We start from the raw sequence: 24,022 nt of genomic DNA, 5'->3' as shown, positions 1-24,022 counted from the left end.
CTGACCCTTATGTTTTAAATATTTTGTTTGTTTGCTTGGTTTATCGCCCTGTGAACAGCCATGGTCATTTTGACGTGGGGTCTTCTTGTAGTAGTTGGTGACTGCATGACTAACTGAAAAACATACAGAAAGCCTGTCGCATGTCATCCAGAGCATTTAGGGTAAAGTGTGTTGCCCAAGGACAAAACCATGACAGCACAGACTCGCCCGTTTCTCAGCTTCCCCAACTCAAACTGACACAGGTCGGGATCAAGAATCCAACTATGAACATCGGGATCTTCACCTGAGGTTACATGGCTGGCGCTCCAGCCAACAGAGCTATCAAGGTCCCATTATGATTCAAGCTTCTGTGCTGTTATATATACTGTGATATTTTATGGTAGTTCATATCTTTATGGTTTTACCAGAGGTTTGAAGAACTAGAAAATGTCTGTAAGACATAAATGCCACTGCTGCCACTTAATTAGCACACTGCTGAAAAACAGTTTGGTGAGGATCGCAATGAGCAGTTCCTGAGATTAGCTAATAATACATAGTTACATTACACATTACATTTGGACGGGACGAGATGGGACAGTACGGGACGGGACAGGACGGGACGGGACAGGACAGGACGAGACAGGAAGAAACGGAAATGGTTAACACTATATGCCCCCGCCATTTCATGGAAAGGGCATAAAAAGGATGTTCTTGTCATGAACATTGTATAAATAAATGAATAAATGAATGTGATATCATTACTTGTTTGTATCACCATGAATTGGTCCCAAGCAGTAGTCCTATTACTTTAGATATGGCTTTTATTTTAGGCTGTACAAATTTTCTTAACCTTCCAAATGGACATATATATCCGTCTTATATTCATGAATTGACCTGTTGTGAACCTACCTTAATCTAACAAATTTACATGGGTACTTATTATATATATAATTCACAAATTTACCTGAGAACCTACTTTACTTTCACTACTTCACCTGTGAATCTGTCTTATTTATACCTGATATACCTATCTAAAAGTCACGAAATTTACTGTGAATCTGTCTTTTAGGCACACCTGTATCCTCACTAGTATTTACATTTATGTATACATACTTACTTTACAATCATTTACATGTACCTGTGTAATTACCTTACATGTACCTATGTACTTAACTTACATTTACCTGTGTACTTACCTTACATTTACATGTGTACTTACCTTACATGTACCCATGTACTTACCTTACATGTACCTATGTACTTACCTTACATTTACCTGTGTACTTACCTTACATTTACCTGTGTACTTACCTTACATGTACCTATGTACTTACCTTACATGTACCTATGTACTTACCTTACATTTACCTGTGTACTTACCTTACATTTACCTGTGTACTTACCTTACATGTACCTATGTACTTACCTTACATGTACCTATGTACTTACCTTACATTTACCTGTGTACTTACCTTACATTTACTTGTGTACTTACCTTACATGTACCTGTGTACTTACCTCATATCTACATGTCCCTGTGTACTTACCTTACATTTACCTGTGTACTTACCTTACATTTACTTGTGTACTTACCTTACATGTACCTGTGTACTTACCTCATATCTACATGTACCTGTGTAATTACCTTACATGTACCTGTGTACTTACCTTACATTTACCTGTGTACTTACCTTACATTTACATGTACCTGTGTACTTATCTCACATTTAAATGTACCTTTGTACTTACTTCACATTTACCTGTGTTCTTACCTCACATTTACATGGACCTGGGTTTCCTACCTCACATTTATATGTACCTGTGTATCTGATAATCACAATCACAGATTTACCTGTATAATGTACATGTAGATCATTCACCAATATACACAGCCACTTCTTTACCTATCTATATTTACCTATCTCATCAGGAGTGCTGTCAGACAGACGTCGACGTTGTTTCCTTCGTGGTGGAACAATATCTTCAGAATAATCATCCTCATCATCAGCACTTGAAGAAGAGGAATCGTCAGTGTCTGGTTCCAAACTTGAACTTTCCGTTTCCTCATCGCTCTCATCACTCTCCTCCTCAGTCTCCTCCTCAATATTTGATGAAGAGGTTAGATTTTTGTTCTTGGCCGAGGTTGAGTTTGACACTTTGCGTTTAAAACGTTTCCTACTGCTAATGTCGTCATCTTCATCATCAGAATCCGATGAGATTCTCGCTCTTTTCCTTATTGCACCTCTTTTGCTTACTGCACCTCTTTTGGTTACTGATTTAGGAAGAGAGATGTCCGAGTCAGAGGACTGTACTACTGAAGATTTGGATTTGTTGCTCATACGTGGTGGACTTCCTTCCTCATCTAATTAAACAACAAAATAAAACAGTGATTTTTCTTATCTTAATTAATAAAATTAATGTTACAATACTAGTAACAGTTCATGACAATATTACTGGAAACTGGATCCGAAACTCCTGAAAAATTAAAAGCCCCTAGCCTATACTTCTCCTTAAATGATGATCCAATTCCCATAAAAAAATAATTAATAATCCTCATAAAGTGAAAAAGATAATAAAATTAATCTTAACAAGCATGCTTGGTACTGCTACAGGAAAATATTCACTTAACAGCCCCTGCTAAAAATAGTAACAGTGACCTTGTCTCAAAAGCCCTGACACTTTAACTTGACCTTAAGCTAATATAACTGACATACCAACATTCACCAACATACCTTGAAGCATGGCTGAGGAAAGTGTGGAAACTGAGTGGATGGACAGACAGACGGACGGATGGACAGACAGACGGACGCGGAGGAAACCCTTAATCTCTCCAGTTTCACTGGTACATGTATGTAGTGGACTAATAACTGGAGTTTTATATACCTCTATACAGCAACAGAGCTGTCTCAAAGTTCACAAATTATTATCTGGAGTTATTGGGCCATTAATAACCAACCAACAACTTTCTCAACTCCCTGGGGATCAGACAGCCGGAGCTGCCATTTCAGCTCTAACACACATTTCCTGTACTGCCCTATACCACATACTCATTGACAGCTGAGACAAATGAAACACAATAGAGCAATTAAGCATCTTGTTCAAGAATACAACACAGCACCTCTGCAGCAGCTCGAACTTGTGATCTATCGGTCACATAGCCCTGCATCCTACCACTAAACCACCCTGCATCTTCCAACAGTCTTGTTGAATCAAAGGAGAAAACAACATAAAGATGCTGTATCACAAACAAAAGAGTAAATATAAGCAACAAAGAAAAAAATTAAAATAATAGACTAATGCCAATTTTTATACAATACCAAACATTCTTACAAACTTTACACTACTACCACAATCCAAAATTGTATACATCCTTTTTCAAAATGAATTACCGGTAATAATTAATTGCATCACGAAATGCACTTCCCATCTGTTGTTTAATTGACTTTAAAGTTAATTTTCTCTCATCTTATCTAAGAAGGTACATGTATTATTGTTATTTTTTTCATTATTTGTGTTGAATGAGAATATCAAATGTTTTCCCATTGAATATAACATATTTCACAGGGAATGACAGAATACTGATATTTTCACGAGTGCGAAGCATACTAGTGAAATATATGTTAAATTCAACGGGAAACTTTCAATTTTCTTTTCTTTTTATTGCATTTTTATGCTAAAACTTTTTAAAAACATTAACAAATTAATAGTGTCAAAAAGTGCGGGAATCAGTAACATAATTCAGGAGGTCACCTCTTTGTGATGTTACTCCATGTCAACTTGAAGGTGCCATTTTGAAAGGACAGATCAATGGAATTTTAATGTTTTCTGCTGTTATGGGAGAATCTGTTAATGAAAAACATGTGAGTGTTTGTCAAACACTGGACTGAGTATTTCAGAAATACAGCAAAATAACCCATTCATTTGTCTTCGCTTCCATCAGAAAAATCGATAACAATGAGGTGAATACAAAGGTTTGCTCTGATTTTTCAAAAATGAAAATTTTTTATATTTTCACTGCACAATCTTATATTTTCACTGCAAATCATATTTATTACATTTTTACCAGTGAAACATCAAAAATTATTCATTCTATAAAAGTGATATTTAGTGAAAAATATCACTTTTGCTGATTTGAACAATCAAATTAATGAACAGATTAAACAAGAGATCCCAGAGGGATCTTGGCGCCCACCATTGAATGATCTTTATAGGTTCCATGTCAGATTGATCTTTTCTCTACTTTTCCCTTCTTCTAAGTCTTACTAATCTGTGTAAATTCAGAAACAGCCCTCTAGATCTAGTACTTTTCAAACAAGGGGAACCTATATATAAAATTTAAGATTTAGCGATAATGGCTGTCTGTCGGCCATGTTGTTTTCCGATTGGTCCCAAAATGCAATACCAGGGACCAAGGGGAACCTACATATGAAATTTGAGAAAGATCCCTTCAGTACCTTCTGTACAATAGCGATAACAAACTTCAATTTTCAAAATACAAGATGGCTGCCTTTCAGCCAGGTTGTTTTCTGACTGGTCTCAAAATCCAATATGTATAACTAGACACAGAGGGCAACCTACAAATGAAATTCAGAAAGATCCTTTCAGCAATTTCTGATAAATAGCGATAACAATCTTCAATTGTCAAAATCCAAGATGGCTGCCTGTCGGCCATGTTGTTTTTCGATTGGTCTCAAAATGCAATATGCATAACTAAGCACCAAGGGAAACCTACATATGAAATTTGAGAAAGATCCCTTCAGTACTTTCTGAGAAATAGCGATAACAAACTTCAATTGTCAAAATCCAAGATGACTGCCTGTCGGCCATGTTGTTTTCCGAATAGTCTCAAAATGCAATATGCATAACTAGGCACAGAGGGGAACCTACATATGAAATTTCAGAAAGATCCCTTCAGTACTTTCTGAGAAATAGCAATAACAAACTTCAATTGTCAAAATCCAAGATGGCTGCCTGTCGGCCATGTTGTTTTCCGATTGGTCTCAAAATGCAATATGCATAACTAAGCACCAAGGGGAATCTACATATGAAATTTGAGAAAGATCCCTTGAGTACTTTCTCAGAAATAGCAATAACAAACTTCAATTGTCAAAATCCAAGATGGCTGCCTGCCGGCCATGTTGTTTTCCGATTGGTCTCAAAATGCAATATGCATAACTAGGCACCAAGGGGAATCTACATATGAAATTTGAGAAAGATCCCTTCAGTACTTTCTCAGAAATAGCGATAACAAACTTCAATTGTCAATATCCAAGATGGCTGCCTGTCGGCCATGTTGTTTTCCGATTGGTCTCAAAATGCATTATGCATAACTAGGCACCAAGGGGAACATACATATGAAATTTGAGAAAGATCCCTTGAGTACTTTCTCAGAAATAGCGATAACAAACTTCAATTATCAAAACCCAAGATGGCTGCCTGTCGGCCATGTTGCTTTCCGATTGGTCTCAAAATGCAATATGCATAACTAGGCACCAAGGGAAGCCTACATATGAAATTTGAGAAAGATCCCTTTAGTACTTTCTCAGAAATAGCGATAACAAACTTCAATTATCAAAATCCAAGATGGCTGCCTGTCGGCCATGTTGCTTTCCGATTGGTCTCAAAATGCAATATGCATAACTAGGCACCAAGGGAAGCCTACATATGAAATTTGAGAAAGATCCCTTCAGTACTTTCTCAGAAATAGCGATAACAAACTTCAATTGTCAAAATCCAAGATGGCTGCCTGTCGGCCATGTTGTTTTCCGATTGGTCTCAAAATGCAATATGCATAACTAGGCACCAAGGGGAACCCACATATGAAATTTGGGAAAGATCCCTTCAGTACTCTCTGAGGATTAGCGATAACAAGAATTGTTTACGGACGGACGGAGGGACGGACGGACGGACGGACGGACGGACGGACGGAGGGACGGAGGGACGGACGGACCACGGACCACGGACGCAGGGCGATTTGAATAGCCCACCATCTGATGATGGTGGGCTAAAAATACCAAAATAATTGACCAATCAGAAAGCCCGGCATATATGTCAGCACCTGGAAAGGGGGAACTACTTTTTTGTTTACAAATTATCGCTGTAGGCCTAGTTAGCATACGGGGTAGGTTTTTCGTTGATAAAAAATGTAATAAACAGAAAACATTTTCACTACAGCGATGATCAGTGGAAATATAGGATTTTGCAATGAAAATATATAGAGGATATCTAACAGTGTGGCTAATATTTTGATATTTTTCACTCGTGCTGCGCACTCGTGAAAAATATCAAAATATTAGCCCCACTCGTGAAATATATTTGGTATTACTGAAGATACTGTTAGATATCCTCTATATATTTTTATTGCAAAATCCTATATTTCCACTGATCATCGCTGTAGTGAAAATGTTTCATCAGTGATGAAATGTCAAAGGTCACATAATAAATGATGAAATGTCAAAGGTCACATTATAAATGATGAAACATTAAAGGTCACACAATAAATGATGAAATTTCAAAGGTCACACAATAAATGATGAAATTTCAAAGGTCACATAATAAACTAAGAAATGTCAAAGGTCACATACCGGAATACACATCTGTGTCAGAGGATTCTGAGGATGACCATACTGAGGTAGGTTCCTTTGACTGGGCCGGTACAGACTGCTTCATTAGATTGATGATCGGAGTGTTCATGTTTTTCTTGGGATGGGCTTCAGCCATGTGCTCCATTACCAGAAACCTACAAATACGCACAGGTTAGAAAAACAAATTAACACAATTCCTGTATTCATAAAAATAAGCCTCTTCCAACAAATAATCCCATTTCTTAATTCTTTCTTGCTAAGTCTTCAATTTTTTAAAACAGTAAAGATCAGAAATACTGATTCACATATAAACCCTCCCAGAACTTTAACACTGAGCTTTTATGCCAGGGGAATGGGTTTAATTGATGACTAGAACTCCACAGAAATGGATGTGTCGCTGCACCTATGTTTAATTAATTAAATTGGCAAGCAATATGAGAATTCCTTTGTGGAAAGGGCCATGACTCCAGCAAAATGGAATACGAATAGTGATACAAGGATCGAACTGGATTTGTAATCCATAATGACAATTAAAAGTCACAAAAAGTGATAACTTATATGACAAGTGACAGTGAAGAAAAAAAGAAGGGCCATAACTCTAGTTAATAATGGATTATTGACATGACGTTTGGACTCATAACCATAACCTGATCTTTATCTTATGATACAGAGTAGTTTACGCTATGTTATAGAAACATCAAGATGTAGATGCTATGAAGAGCTGTTACAATGAAAATCTAGAATGTTACATTACTCAATGGTTTCATGGGGGTATGAATGACACAACTTAATCTACTATATGTCTAGTATTTCACTTACCTAGGGTAGCCAGTGTGGTTACAGAAAGGGCACTTGTAGAACTGTGGAAAATGATTGTAGACATGATCTATGATTTTCTTCCTATTGCTTGCCTGAAAAGAGCATTCAACACACTTAAAGACTGGCTGTTTTCCTCCAAATTCTCTATAAAGACGCTTTGGCCCGTTCCTCAATTTCTTGTAATCTTCTTCTGTAAATGTCTTCTCAACAAAATCATAGCAATGGCCTTTACTTATGTACTTGGCAATTTGCTCCTCAAGTGCAGCTTTTGTCTCTACAGTGAATCTGAACTTTAAGTCTGGACCATGTATTTTAGTGTGATGCATTTTAACATGGCATTCCGCAAAAAACTTCAAGCCGCAAGTCTCACATTTGTATGGTTTGTACTTAAGATGTTTTTGAATATGAAAATGCATTGACTCTGCCTTTGCAGCAGTTGCACTGCATCCCTTAATGGCTTTACACCTGTAGTAGCCTTTATCCTCTCTGTCAGGAATTCTTGATTTAGATGATTTCACTGCAGTAACCAACTTTTTCTGTTTCTCCAAGTCAGCCTTTTTAGGTTTGATTGGATCTTTTGCATAGATTTGTTTTTTATTTTGACGGTGACCAAAGAAACGATTGATTGTCATTATGCTCTTGTTCATTATGGCACTCCTTCTGCAATACATGTTCTTGAACTTTTGTGCATCCACGACATGTTGGTCTTTTCTTGGTACATAATAAAACTTTAGCTCATTCTCATTATGGACATCAATTATATGATACATCATGTGGCGTACAGATGTTGTGGTGAACTTTCGGCAAAAGAAACAACATAACGACTTTGTAGGATGTCTGTTGTTACAGTGAAGTTGGAAGGAAAAACTGTACTCTCTTTCTTGCTTACAACTTCCACAATGAATGTCTTTCATATCTGGGGACTGCGAGAAGCACAAATCATCGAGCATTTTCATTTCCTTTTTGCTGGATGCTGTTGGCTCAATTTTTCTGGAACTTCTTTCCTCCTTTTTGTTCAAAGAGTTTCCTTGTTTTTTACTTGATGATTTTTCCTCCTTTTTGCTTGGTGTCTTTTCCTCAGTTTTGCTGGATGTTTTTTCTTCCTTTTTACCTAAATCCCTATACTTGTTTTGGCGATGCAATAGGTTTCCTTTGATAAAACATTTAGCAAGTTTCATTTTCCTTGTTTTTAACACTGCAGGATATTTCTTTTTTGAATTTTCTTTCTGCATGTGCTTTATACACTTTTGAGAATCATGGAAAATAGCTGTACAATGCCTTGATGTACAAAGGAACCAGGGTTGGTCACACTTTGATTCTGTTTTGAGATGATTAAGAAAGTGTGTTCTCAGCCTGAAGTCTTTTTTACAGGACATACAGGTGTATCCCTCTTTAATCTCGGCATTATGGACCTCTAAGCCATGTCGATAAAGGTTGACCTTGTGCTGAAGGAAAGCTGGACACAGGGGGCACTGGTAATGTCCCTTGGCGTTGACCTTGACATCACATGTATACAGGACCACTTTTGGATAACCCTTTTTGACACTATTGTTTTTGTTATCATCGTTTTCATCATCACTACTCTCCTCAACTCTTGTTTCTACATCGCCACTTTCTTCATTATCAACACTCTCTTCTTCATCATCCTCTTCATCAGCATCACCAGTATCCTTAGTAACCACACTTTCGGCATCATCACTCTCAACTGTCTTTTGTTTGTTGTTGATTTCCTCATTCTCCTGCGAGATGACCCTCACCTTGTGTATATGCAGTATGTGTCGGCACATATTGTTGGCCCACTTTGAACAATAGTGACAGAAGTTACACTTAAACCGACCTTTATACTTTTTCAAAGTATGTCTGTAAATTGTTTTTACGGGTGATGAAAGCACACTTTTATTGCCTGATGATGTCTTGGAGGCTGCAGAAGTTTTGTTATCAACATTTGGACTTGCCTTTGCGATAAATGAACTCTTAGCTGCAGTTGAGTGTTTCTTTGTTGTGTTCCGACTCTTTGACGAACTGGCATTATCTTCACAAGTATCCGGGGATACGTCTTTCTGTTTTGATCTTGAATTATGATCTTCCAGCAATTCTTTCAATTCTCGAGAACACCTGCTTGGCGTTTTCTTACATGCTTCCGGATGTCTTTTAGCCATATGAAGACTTAAATCACCAGCAATGGAAGTATGGAAAGCACAAAGGTCACAATGGTGCTTGTTTCGTTGGGAATGCACTCCCAGATGTCGAATCACATTGCTTTTGTTGTTAGACTTGTAACCACATATTGAACACTTGTGAAAAGCACCAACTGTAATGACTTTTCCTGCACCAGATGATTTCTGCGAGGTCAAGCTTTTCTCTGATCCATGAATAGAGTCTTTTTCAGGCGAGTTCTTGCCGGTATTTGCCTTGGGCTTTTCGACATCAGATGTTTTTTGTGACTTAGAAGTTTTACTTATCTCTACTCCTGTGCCATCGTTGATACTTTCATCAGTTTGCTTTTCCTCATCTTTGATTCTGTTGGACTCTTGAGCCCTGATATCGATTAATGATGGAATAGATACACCTGCCTTTCTGCAGTGTATAATCTCATTAATCCTGTTTCTGAAGTCCTCTGCTTCCATTTTCAGGAATTGATGTGGCTGGTTCTTGTGTTGTTTGGCAAAGTGACTTGTCATGGCAAGGTGCTCAAAACATTGGAAGTCACAGTAGCCACACATGAAAAACCAAAGATTCATGTGTCTTAGCAGATGTTTGTGAAATCTGTATCTATCTTGAAAGGTGCCATCTCTGCAAAGGTCACACACAAGTGTGTTGTTTTCTCCTTGCGAGAAGCATGGCCTCAGTCTACTATGTAACAGGTCACTTCCCAGTCTGAATAAGACGTCACAATCTTGACTCCTCCTGTGTGGACGAGGTGCAACTTTCTCGGCTATCACTTCCTTCGATGAATTTCCGGATTTATCACCTGATGTGGAAGATTGATCAGATTTGTAACCATCATGTCCAAATAATTGCTTGGGATGTGCCTTCTCTTGTGTGGTTTCCTCTTTTTCATACTCATCAGTACTTTCATCTGTTAACAAATCAATCACATCTTGATCAGCAGTGGAACACTCAGAGGAGATCTCCACTGGCTTTGAGCTGAACTGTCTGCTGAAATCCTTGTCATCAATTTTCTTGTAACTATCAATCTCTTCATTTCTATCTTGAATCCTATCCACGCTGGCAGCTTCTTTATTCTCTTTCCTTATTTCCTCTGTTGAATCGTTAGGGTCCTCAAACCTTGGATACAGTGTTGGGTGCTTAGTAACATGAATAACCAAAGATGCACGGTCTCTCGTGGAGAAGTCACACTCACAGCATCTCACTGGTTCAGGAAATGTTGTCTGTACTGGAATCAAGAATGCCTTCAGGTTTCTCACCACAGCAGGTGCTTGTACATCATCCCTTGATGTGCTGGGTTTCTCTGATGTTCCTTGTCCTACATGAATTACAAGTCTTTGTTGCTTTACTGACTTAGAATTCTGTTTATGTTTTTCCCGATAGTGTCGTTTCAGCCACAGGCTCTCGGTGGTTGTATAATCACAGTATGAGCATTTCAGCAGTTTTATTTTATAGTTTTTCTTTGTCTCCTTCCCATGAAGTTCAAGGTGTGTTTTCAGCTGATCCGTTGAAGAGAAGCAATTGGAGCATTCACAGCAGTGGTATCTCTTTGAAACCTGACTATGATACACATCATCCGATGTGGATTGTGGTTGAGATTCAAATTCCTGAGACTTTAGGATTGTAGACTGTGCTGATTGGTCAATCTTATCATTTGATTGATCAATAGATGTTTCAGATGAGGAAGGTTTGTCCTGAAAGTTTTCAACAGAAGCAACTGACTGAGAGGACACCTTCGCTGGTTCAGATTCCTTTGGCAGAGATTTCAAAATCTTTGACCTTTCTTGTTCAATCGATTTCCGATTCCGTTTTTCTTTATTTAACTGTTTCTGGTGCATGTTTGTGATATGAATATCAAATATACTTTTGTCTTGTGTGTGGTATATGCAGTACGGGCATTTGAATTCTTCAAGTACGACTGGTTTGGGAAGAATCTTCTTCATATGATTTTCAGCATGCTTGTTAAAAGCCTCTTGATCTGTTGTGCAAAACTCACATTTGTCACATGCAAAAGCCTTGAAGGAGAATTTCATAGTCCGTGTTGAAATGTCTGTGTCTTCATTAAAGTTATGATGGAATTGTCTGCCATGAGTTTGAATTGTTTCAAGTTCGTTGGTGACAATCTGGCAGAGATCACAGTAATACATTGTAACAGTGTAGTTGCCTATATGCTTGTTCATATGATTGCGAAACATTTGTATAGTTGTCATTCCATCTGGACACTCAGGACAAGAAAAAACATTCTTAACTGGATCTTGCTCTTCATGAATTTCCTTGTGGAGAGTAAAAGAAAACTTATCCTTTGTAGCAAAGGAGCATTTCACACATTTTTGAAGCCTGTTGGAGGCAGCACTGTTGTCCAAATCAGAAACGAGTGGATCCTCATCATTAGTGGAGTGTGACAGAGAAGGTGTAGGGGACACTGTAGAATCACATACTGAAATCTCACTCATCACTGTCTCATTCACTTTCAATGACAATGCTGGTCTGGAGTTCATTGCAGTGTCAGGTGTCACAGTCTCCTCAGACATTTCCTGATTCTCCTGTGTCTTCCATACGTTTGATGCCTTCTCTTCTGATGTGTTAGCTTCTGGTGATTCATCTTCATCAGACGTATCTGACAAACGTGCAAATGTTTTACCAGTTGCATCTGCTTGAGGTTCCACTGCTCTCACATGCTCTTTATCCCCTTGGGATTCCTCTATGTTTCTCTTTATATAGTTATGCTTCTGTCTCTCGCGACACACAATTTCACATGCTACACTCAGATGACGGGATTCCCCAGGATGTGTGGATGCCAAATGCTGTTTGATGAGTTTGGCATCTGTATCGGCAACTTTGCAGAATGGACATCTCACAAATTTCAAAGTGTTCTCCTGAATATGCTGAACCAAGAGGTCAACAGATGTGAAACTTTGTTCACAGAAGGTGCAAATAAATGTGTTCGAACGTGAATGGACTTCCGATAAATGAGAACTGTAATCATGCAAGAGATTGGTCTTAAATCTGCAACCACTGATGCAGCACGTGTAGAAAACTGATGTGCCTCTGAGATGTGAAGGCAGGTGACGCATCAGATTTTGTAGTGTGGAACAGGGACATCCACAATGAACACATAAAAATGATGAAGCATTACTATGCACAGTCGACATATGCTTGTAGAAGTCCGCTGTAGTCAAGCAGCTGAAATGGCAGGAATCAAACCCACCACAAACGTAGAAGTTTCCAGTAGTCTTCTCTAAAGGTGTGGGATCTGCTTCAACTGTAGCAATTACAGCAGCAGGAGCTAGATCTATTGCAACTGAAGCATTTACATCAACAGCAGCTAGATCTGTTGCAACTGTAGTAATTACAGCAACAGGAATTGGATCTGTTGCAACTGAAGCATTTACAGCAACTGACTTGTTTTCAGCCTCTGTTGAACGAGGATTTGATTGTTTTGTCTTCACAACAGCGTCTCCTTCAACTTCATTACTTTGAACATCAGGCTGATTGCTAATATTGTTTTCACTATCCGTTGAATTAAAGTTTGCTTGTTTTTGCTGGTTTTTCTGTCCAATGAACTGATATATAAATTGTCCACCAATTTTTGTTTTTTTGTTTTCACTTTTCGTTGAATTAAAGTTTGTTTGTTTTTGCTGGTTTTTCTTTCCAATGAACTGGTATATAAATTGTCGACCACTTTCACTAACCATGAGATGAGGCACAGTACTGGTGTGATCTTTGGATGAGTGTTCCTTAGTTGTCTGAAAACCACTTCTTGTCCCTGGTACTTCTCTTGATGTTTGTACTGCCTCATCATCTGACACCAAGGATATTCTTTCATCAGATTTCCTTGGGTAATCGTTTTGAGTCATCACATTTTTCTCCTCGGCGCTAGATGAGGCATCCAATTCTCCTCTAGAAAGAACAGATCCTGTTGCTGTCTTGGAATTGGCATATACACCACTGTTTTCCAATTCTGATGGATGTGTTGGGCTAGGATTGGATATGATAGCAGAACTTTGTGGCAATACTGAATTCATGTCCTTCCCATCTTCAGTAAATTCAGCAAATTCATCTGGTGTGTTTTTTGAAGATTGAATTAAAGTAGTTTCGTGTTTGATTTCCGAGACAGAATGTTGTACGTTTTTGGGAGGAGGGACATGCTCTATTATAACAACGTCATCATCCTCTGGTTCAGTCTTCACCTGTAATTGTTCAGCAGCTGTGCTAGCAACTGAACATCCATACTTGAGACCATCAATCACACTCATTACAAGCTGGCATTTTGCAGCACTGTCTTCAAACGAACGACATGTGTTACATAATTTCTTTTTGATATGAAAGTGTATCCAGATGTGGCGACAAAATTCAATTTCAGACTGTGTTTCGATCTTGCACTTATTACACAAGAAATCAGGCCCAACTTTCCTAAAAATCCCTTTGTCTTTCTTCTTCTTTGACGGTTGTTGCATAATCAAAGTTACTTCATCTGGCTTTGCAACAGAAGTTCCTGTATCTGGCTGTTCAAATGTACTTTGTTGCAGGTTATTGTCCTGTTTTTCACTTGATTCAGGCGTACCAGGTTGTACATTATTGTCCTGTTTATCATTGGCTTCAGCAGATTCTGTCGGTAGCTTTTTATTTTGTACTTGTTTATCTTTTCTTGCTTTCCGAAAAAGTTCAGCAATTTTAGTAGTTGCTTTGAGAGAGGACTGTTTTGAGATTTTCCCTACACTTGACGATTCCTTTGCTTCGGAGGTACTTTCAGACAGTGTCGTTTGATTGATCTGATTAAGTGGAACATTTTTCAGTTGCTGAACTAACAAAGAAGAATTTCTAACGCCCTGTACATGACCTTGCTGTATATGTATAGGAGAAGGTCCCCCAACCTGGTTCTGTTTCCCATCCTGACCCTGTTTTTGTTGTGCTTGATATAGCCCTCTGACTTGTATTTGGTTTCTACTCTGACTTGTCTGTTGTTGCATTGGTACAGTAGAAAGTCCTTGTTGATGCATGGGAACAAACGATGGGCCTCCAAATTGATTTTGGTTTCCACTCTGTGCTGGCAGATTCGTCCTATTTATGAGTGTTGTAGATTGAAGAGTTCCATTTTGTGAAAGAATGAATGGTGGAATTATTCCTGATGTCCGAGCTGTTGACACTTGTGGCAAACCAATACACCCTGTGGTTGATCTATTTGGATTCTCCTGAAACTGTGGCAGACTCAAAAGAGAACCATTTTGTCCTGTGATCAACATTCCAGCAGGCATCCTTCCAAAGGCAACAGAACCTGGAGTTTTCTGCCCCTGAAGACCTCCAACATTAGTCTGTGGTATGAATGCCTGTTGTTGCATTTGCATATTTTGATGAAACGCTTGGTTATTGTTAGGAAATCGAGCTGGGCTAACGCCCACAATATGAGGAAAGGATGGGAGCTGGTTTGGTAATATGTTTTGACTGATTGTATTACCCTGTACATTTATATGCTGAGTTGCATTCAGAGATCCTGGTCTTACGTCTGCCTCTGGTACAATAGTCATGAACTGGCCAACAGGAGATCTCAATGGCGGTATAGATGGAGCAGGAGCTCTGTTCTGTTGACCAATCTGGTTAACTTGGCTGAAAGATACAGGTGTAACATGACGAGACATTTGTCCTGTAGATGGATTGTTAGTTGGTAACATGCTTGAAGTGTTCAGTCTGTTGTTTATCGGGATGGAAATACTGGCTATTTGTTGTGGGTATGTCAAATTAAATATACTCATTCTTGCAGCCATAATTTCTTCAGGTTTCTGTAGAACAGCTGGAGACTGTTGTTGTTTATACACAGGAGAAGGACTTCTTGTTTGATTTCCACTCTGTCTTCGTTGTTGTATTTGGACAGGAGACGGCCCTCTGACCTCACTTTGTTGTCCATCCAGTATCTGTCTTTGGTATGACACAGGAGACGGTCCTCTGACCTGACTTTGTTGTCCATCCAGTATCTGTCTTTGGTATGACACAGGAGACAGCCCTCTGACCTCACTTTGTTGTCCATCCAGTATCTGTCTTTGTGGGACAGGAGACGGCCCTCTGACCTCACTATGTTGTCCATCCTGTATCTGTCTTTGTGGGACAGGAGACGGTCCTCTGACCTGACTTTGTTGTCCATCCTGTATCTGTCTTTGGTATGACACAGGAGACGGTCCTCTGACCTGACTTTGTTGTCCATCCTCTATCTGTCTTTGGTATGACACAGGAGACGGTCCTCTGACCTGACTTTGTTGTCCATCCTGTATCTGTCTTTGTTGTGGAACAGGAGACGGTCCTCTGACCTCACTTTGTTGTCCAACCATTATCTGTCTTTGGTATGACACAGGGGAAGTTCTTCTGACCTGACTTTGTTGTCCAACCATTATCTGTCTTTGTGGGACAGGAGACGGTCCTCTGACCTGTCTTTGTTGTCCATCCAGTATCTGTCTTTGTGGGACAGGAGACGGCACCCCGACCTGACTTTGTTGTCCAACCATTATCTGTCTTTGGTATGACACAGGGGAAGTTCTTCTGACCTGAGTTTGTTGTCCAACCATTATCTGTCTTTGTTGGACAGGAGACGGTCCTCTGACCTGACTTTGTTGTCCATCCTGTATCTGTCTTTGTGGGACAGGAGACGGCACCCCGACCTGACTTTGTTGTCCATCCAGTATCTGTCTTTGGTATGACACAGGGGAAGGAATTGCAACTTCAGTCTGATTTCCACACTGTTGTTTTAAATATACAGATGTGGTTCTCATAATGGTTTTATCTTTCAGCCCTGGATCATGTTGTGTCGAGTTATGATTTTCTTGGACTGCCAGAGGAACATTACTTTCTCCCTTTCTACTTTCTGACTGTTTGTCACTAGAATGCAAATGGTGATAGACATTCCTATTTAACATGGTTTTGACTTTTGGAGGCTGAATGTCATCAGTTTCCTTTGATGGAGAAGACGGAGTAGAGATAACAGATGGAACACTTGAGTCCTGTTCACATGCAGATAGACATTTTTCAGGAGCAGATTTAGCAGTATTGTTATTTGGAATTACGTTATGCTTTCCTGAAAAGTTCAAACTTGAAAGATTTGATCTCAATATCTGCTCATTTTTCTCATTAATGTGAAGCATTTCATTAAAACTTTCCTGTGATGAACTGATATGCTGATCCTCATCTGAACTCATATTCTGTGAGTCATTTGAAGATGATGGTTTTACATGAGATGTGGATGGTTTTGGAAAGATGTTTTCTCTAACTGACGATGAATCAATTTGATCAATGTCTTGTTCTTTCGGGTTCTGTTTGTCATAAGAGTCTCTGTTTGAAACCTCAGAGTCTTTGCTCTCTTTCTCAGATGTAGTTGATGTGGTATTCACTTCAAAGGATTCAACAATGCCTTTGGAATCTGCCTCATCGTCTTCCACCTTGTTTTGAGAACTGACAAATGATTTAGGCTGTTTGTCAACTGTTGTCTTGGTAAGTTGTCCATCAACCTGTGCAGTCTCATTACATGCTGAAGAATTTATTTTTCCCTCCTCAATCAAAAGATTATCCTTATCTGTTATGGAGGTAGGAATATGTCCCTGACCACAAGGTTGGTCAGCTGTGGGTGTTATTACTTTATCCTGTGTACGATCTTCCTCATTGGCAGAAGTGAGCTGATTCTGAGACTCTCTATCAACTTCGGCTATAACTTGTTTCTCCAATTGTGTAGCTTTATCAGTTGTAGAATTGACCAAGCTATTTTGATCATGTAGCATACATATATCACTTGAAGAAGTGAGTTGCTTCCCTTTCCCCTGCGGAGATTCCTTATCAGTTGTCGTAATGACTTGATGCTCCTTGTCCTGTGTGGAATCTGTATCATATGCAACATTGAATTGCAATGCCTCGCCTGGTGACAAATCAGCTGAAGCCAAAATCTGTTTTTCTTTTTCCTGCAGAGGAAATATAGCAGCAGCGACTTCTTCCTGAGGATGATCTGTATCAGTTGCAGCAGAGAGTTGTCTCCCTTCATCCCTTGGAGGATCTGTATCAGTTGGAGCTGACAGTTGTCTCCCTTCATCCTGAGGATAATCTGTATCAGTTGCAGCAGAGAGTTGTCTCCCTTCATCTTGAGAAGGATCTGCATCAGTTGGAGCAGAGAGTTGTCTCTCTTCATCCCTTGGAGGATCTGTATCAGTTGGAGCAGAGAGTTGTCTCCCTTCATCCTGAGGAGGATCTGCATCAGTTGGAGCAGAGAGTTGTCTCCCTTCATCCCGAGGAGGATCTGCATCAGTTGGAGCAGAGAGTTGTCTCCCTTCATCCTGTGAAGGATCTGTATCAGTTGCAGCAGAGAGTTTTCTCTCTTCCTCATGAGGAGAATCGGTATCAGTTGCAACATTGAGTTTGATTCCTAAGTCCTGTGAAGGATCTGTATCAGTTGCAGCAGAGAGTAGCCTCCCTTCCTCATAAGGAGGATCTGTATTAGTTGCAACAATGACTTTTCTCCCTAAGTCCTGTGGAGGATTTGCATCAGTCGCAGCAGAGAGTAGCCTCATTTCATCCTGTGGAGGATCTATAAAAGACACAGCAATAAGTTGTCTCCCTTCATCCTGAGGAGGATCTCCATCGGTTGCAGAAGAGAGTTGCATCCCTACATTCTGTGGCAGAACTGTATTGATTGCAGCAGAGAGTTGGCTCCCTTCATCCTGCAGAGAATTCGGATCAGTTGTTGCGGGACACATTCCTTTTAATTGAATGTCCTTGCATGTACCTTTATCTATTGGAAGATTTTCACTTCTTGCAGAAATCTGACCTGCTTCAAGATACTGATCCTCTACATCCACGAGTCTCTCTTCCATCTGTGAAGGTTCTCTCTCAGTTACTGCAGCGAGTTGTTGATCCCCATCATTTGAATCATGTGGAGCTGGTGATTTTCCATCATTCAAGACTGCAGAAATGAACTGCGTATCTTTTTGCTCCTCTTTGTTTGCAGGTCGGACATCAGAACTGCCCTTTACTGCTAAAAGTCTGTTTGTTGACATTTCACTGTCAGATGAAATGTCCACTGATGGGAAGTTTGAACTTGATATTCTATCCATAGTCTCTCCTTCCTCAGCAATTGTCCTCTCTTGTGATTGTTGCCCAACAGATTCTAGAGACAATGTGCTAGGATGTGAATTTGTGTCAGGAAAGATTCTTGTTTCAGACAAATCTTTACTTTGTAGCATTTCTGTGAATGATTCATCCTTAGTCATTGCCGTTACAATCAAGTGATCTGAATGTGACATCACCTCCAATTCTTGAGGCAAACATTTATCAACAACTTCCTGCTGTTTGTTCAGATCCGGAATATTTAACTTTGAGGTAGGATTATCGTCCCCATGAAGAGTCTCTGAGGATTTTAGATTAGAACTAGACACAGGAAAACTGGTGTCATTATTTTCTTGGATATCATTTGGTGACTCTGATTCTAAATCAGAAACATTGCATTTTAATTCAGCAGTTTTCTGTTCCAGTTTATCCCCAGACAATATGGAATTAGCAGTCATACAAATGTCGTGTTCAGTTTTATGCTGTTGGATGTATTTTGATGTAGAATCAGTTTGTTCATTGTGTATACGTTCAGCTTCATCTGACTCCAGCACTAGTCTCTGATTGGTGATTAAAAGGTGCTTGCTGCTGCTCTCCTCTGAATCTGTACTAGATACAACGGCATCATTCCTTGATGAAGAAGCTTCCTCACTAACTTTAAGCATATGAACATTTGGTGTATTTTGACTTGAAGATTTGACAGTATCTCTGGCACTAGTATCAATATTCGAGTTCACATTGACAGAATTGTTATTTTCTGTCACAAAATTTTCAACTGGATTGTTATCAAGTACATTACACGCATTTGTTCTGGTAGTCTGTGTTATCTCAATGCCATATGTCACTGTTTCTGATCCACTGATCCCTCCAGTTACACTCACTTTACCACTTGTACTTTCATCATTGTCATTTTTAAGGAAGATCTTATCAGAATTAGAAGCATGTTCTGTAGCCATATGCAATTTCTCTGCTGTGGTTTGGTTTTCATGTGTTTCCTCCTTCTCCACTTTCACTGGCACTTTTTCATGGGAACCCACTCTGGAAGCACCTACAGAAACTCCACTTGATTTCCGTTGTGTCCTTGTTGAATATCCATCAAATTCCACTATTCCTTTTGTTAACAGATCCTCCATATGAATTTTTACGTCTTTCATTCCTTGCATACCACATTGGACTTTCTCATTCTTATGAACTAGCCTGACGTGCTTGTCCATTTCACTCTTCAATTTGTACTTAGCCTTGCATGGAATACAAACATACGGGTGTAACACGCAATGTGATGCCATGTGCTCCTCGAAGGCATTTTTGCTCTTTGTGTGGTTTCGACAGACCTTGCAGTGAAATGTATCATCTTTGAATGTCAACACCACAGGCACCTTCACAATCTCTTGTTTTTGTGCCACCTTCAGGGAAGCATTTCCATCACTGCTAGCCATTGTTCAAAAGTTTGTTCCACTACCAGAAATTCCTTACTGTTGTCTTCAGAATTTCAGAAGCTCCTGAAGTGTAAAACAAGGAAAGATGTTAAGAAATTATATGAAAAATACAATACATATATATATATATTTTGCAATAATAATCTAAATTTTTAATATCTAACAATTTATTTCACTTTTTTAATCAACCATTTACACAAAACAACTAATATTTTTATAGCAATATCTTAAATATAAGCTTTTTAGGGTCAAATATAAATGTATTGCTCGAGCTCACTTGCTTCAAAATTTTCTAACGTCTTTTTAAATGTTATACCTTTTTTTTAAAAGGGAGAATACAGAGACATACAAAATAAAATGATATGTCAGTGTCCTTGTTATTGAGCTATTGTTCATATAAGAATATGTGATTTTACTTGTATTCTGCTGTTTTGACCATACACACAACAAATCAAAGCAATATCTTATAATAAGTGTATTATATCAGATACATGTATGTATGGATGTAAATTTGGAAGTTGATCTAGCCAATTATTTTTAATAACAATAGAAAAATCTGTGTAATTTCCCACTTTGTTGTTTAATATTTCATTGTATATAACGTTGCAAAGATTTACAGCAAAAATGAATTAGAAACATTCAAAACTGCCAACGCAATGATGGTTTTAGTGAAAACAGTTAAGTCCAAAAATGTGAAATAAGAGCCTTGCACAAAATGCAAGAAACAGCAATTTTCAAAATGACCGCCAAATGGACCATTTTTTTAAATTCTGCAAAAAACGAATCCACTTACATAGCTAGTCTGAAATTTTGACACATTTTTTTTGTGGGCTAATCAAAAGTTTCCCCATTACCATAGCTGAAAGGGGGGAATTAAAGGATTGGCTAATCAAAAGTTTCCCCACTAATCATGCTATGAGGTAGACAAGTAGGGATACGTTTAAGTATCTATTCACTATTTGTATCATAGAATAGTCAATGAATACTATTTTTTTGATATCAGGAATTCTACCATGTTTGCTATGTAACGCCAGTTTTGATTGGTTAAAAACCATGTATTATTTTCCAATAACCCACGCTCGTGCCAATAATACACGCTCGTGAGTCACGGCTGTTACAATTTTAAATATCTAATATTCACCCATTTCATAAAAGGTTACTACAGCCGAGTGGGCTAATGGGTTAGTCTTTCAATATATTTTTATCACGACGCGAGTTCGAATCCTACGGAGGCCCCCACTTTTTTTCTTTTTTTTTATCCTTTTTTTTTATTTTCAAAATCAATGCCATATGATAGATGCTCTTGATCGTAGTACTGTATTACCTGTATATTTCATCAACAAATAATGCAATACTCAAGAAATAAATTACAAGGTTTTCCCGGGGTTTCTTTGCTGTTTTTCTATTAGAAAGAGGTCGATCTCAGAACTAAACAGTACATGGTAGAATAGAAATAATGAACTTTGACTCGTGTATTGTTGCAGGATATACAACTCGGACTCGGATATTTTGCAATTTTAATTAATAACTCAGGCCTGTGGCCTTCGTTATTAATTTAATTGCAAAATATCCTCGTCCTCGTTGTATATCCTGCAATAATACACGAATCATCGTTAATTATTTCTTAAATAATATTTTGATAAAAAACATAACTGCTATATTTTGAATTCAACAAATTGATTATTTTCAATATACAAAAAAATTATTTTTCAATATGTACATTATAAAAAGAAGATAACTTCTATTTTCAGATATACATGTATATAAAGAATATTAGTTTTTTGTATAAAAAATACCAAATCATACCCTAAATAAATCCTTTATTTCTGATAGTAAATATAGTCAATTAATCTGTTTTCAAAAACTCATTTATGATATCATCAATAATACATATTATACTAAATATTTTCTGATATCATAACATTGATTATTCGATATAAAAAAAAATCAATTTTTTGATACTGTAAAATCAAAATTGTTGGCGGGGGACCTATTTTCATGGATGTTGTGGATTGGCAAAGCAACAAAAAAATAAGACCACAACAAAATATTATGTAAGCTTACCATCATTGCAACAAAATACCAAATCCTTTAATTAAAGTCCACTCGAAATGGTCCATTTTCTCAAATCCATGAAATTTAGACCCGATGAAAATAAATTATTTTACAGTAACAAAACTATATTTGATAATACAATAAATGCTTAAATATCAGATAACTCTTTTTAACATCAGAAAATGAATTTTTGATAAAAAAAAATAGTGAATAAAGACATAAACGGGCCAGATAGATAGGGGGAAAGAATCACCTAGTCAAAAGTTTCCCCACCATTGAGCTGGTAGGGGGTAAAGAAGTGGCTAGCCAATTCTTTCCCGGGGGGAAAGATTCAACTGAGGGGAGAAACAATTGGCTAGCTGATTCTTTCCCTGGGGAAAAAATCAGCTAGTCAATTGTTTCCCCGGGGAAACTTTCAGCAGGGGGGAAAGAATTGGCTGCTCCGGCATATACATTGCATGTGTCTCTGGGACTCTTCATAATTGAGATTTTAGCCTATTGTGACCTTGAAAGTCAAAAGGAATTCATTTCAACAATCTTTGTAGGTCCTCACCCCAGCATGCTACAGGCCCAATATCATGTCCCTTTTTCCATGTGCCTTTTGGTTATTGATAAGGAGTTGTTTAATGATTTAAGCTCATCTGACCCTTGTGACCTTGGATATGGGTCAAGGTAATTTAAAAATAAACTTTGGTAGACCTTCATACTAGTGTGCTACAGGCCCACAATTACCTCTGTGGGCCTCTTAGATATTGAGAAGAAGTTAACAAGTATTTTAAAATTCTAACCTATTTGACTCCTGCAAGCTATAACATATCTTGAATGTATATATATATTTAAAGATTAAACTGTCTTTTTTTGGTGTCTATGGTCGATATAGATGCCAGAGCTTTGCAAACAAACGTCATATTGTACGCTTATACCCATAATCACCAAAAGGCAGTTTAATGCTTATATTTACCTTGCACAAAATGCAAGAAACAGCAATTTTCAAAATGACCGCCAAATGGACCATTTTTTTAAATTCTGCAAAAAACGAATCCACTTACATAGCTAGTCTGAAATTTTGACACATTTTTTTTCAGATACAATCATGCTATAAAATTGCCATGTCTTAATAAATTACAAAAACTTTTTATGCAAGATCGAAACGAGACTTCAATATGACTGAAAACCCAGAAGAGCAGATCCTTAATAGCATTTACATGAAATCAAGTATAAAGGTAGGCTTTATTTATTAATTCAGTTTCATTTTGTTACCCTTCGTCCCGGTGTAGGAGTCAATTATTTCCCCCTTTAAAAGTTTCCCCAGGGAAAGAATTGGCCTTTTAATTTCCCCCCTAAACATTTCCCCCAGGCTAGGCCCTGAACTTAGTTGGGGGCATACAGTTTTATCCTTCATCCATGATTGTCAATCTGTCTGTCTGATGTTTTTTGGCTGGCCAAAAGTTTCCCCACAACTTCTCGACATATTTTTTTGTCATTTGTGAAAATTAGAATTGAACAAAATAGAAAATGCCAATATTCAGCGACTTCATCAATTGGGTTCGACAAATGGAACAGCCTATTTTTTCAAAATTCATTTGTTATGTGCAGATTGGCAAACAAAAAAGTGCAGTGAAATAATATGAAAAAAAACACAGTCTGTTCAATTCTTTTGATATTATGTGTGTATCAATATTGTATAAAATTTCTTTTTGATACTTTTAAATTAACATAAAAAAACGACGTAGTACTAGGCTTTTTTTTCATAGAGCCATATGATTGTTTACGTTAGTAATAAGTAGTTACTGCAAATCTTTTTACTTAGTTTATATCGTGGCTTTGCCATCAAAATGTAAATATAGGTCAATATCATTAATTTACACAAATTTGGCAACCCTTTACCCAAGCATGCCATGCATAGAC

The 24,022-nt window shown here is 38.1% G+C and overlaps 1 protein-coding gene across 1 annotated transcript in view; it reads right to left on the bottom strand.

Moving 5' to 3' along the window:
- LOC117340553 overlaps positions 1-24,022 on the bottom strand; it is a 34,389-nt gene that overhangs the window by 4,357 nt on the left and 6,010 nt on the right. Inside the window, exons 3-5 of the mRNA XM_033902311.1 lie at positions 7,383-20,122; positions 6,564-6,718; positions 1,898-2,341 (exon numbers count right to left, since the gene is read on the bottom strand). Of these exons, the coding sequence (XP_033758202.1) occupies positions 1,898-2,341; positions 6,564-6,718; positions 7,383-20,059 (13,276 nt within the window). The 5' untranslated portion in view covers positions 20,060-20,122. The remainder of the gene's footprint in view (positions 1-1,897; positions 2,342-6,563; positions 6,719-7,382; positions 20,123-24,022) is intronic.

The sequence above is a fragment of the Pecten maximus genome, chromosome 13, assembly GCF_902652985.1.
Source record: "Pecten maximus chromosome 13, xPecMax1.1, whole genome shotgun sequence".
Classification (NCBI taxonomy): Eukaryota; Metazoa; Mollusca; class Bivalvia; order Pectinida; family Pectinidae; genus Pecten; species Pecten maximus.
This window is presented reverse-complemented; position numbering and strand designations above follow the sequence as displayed.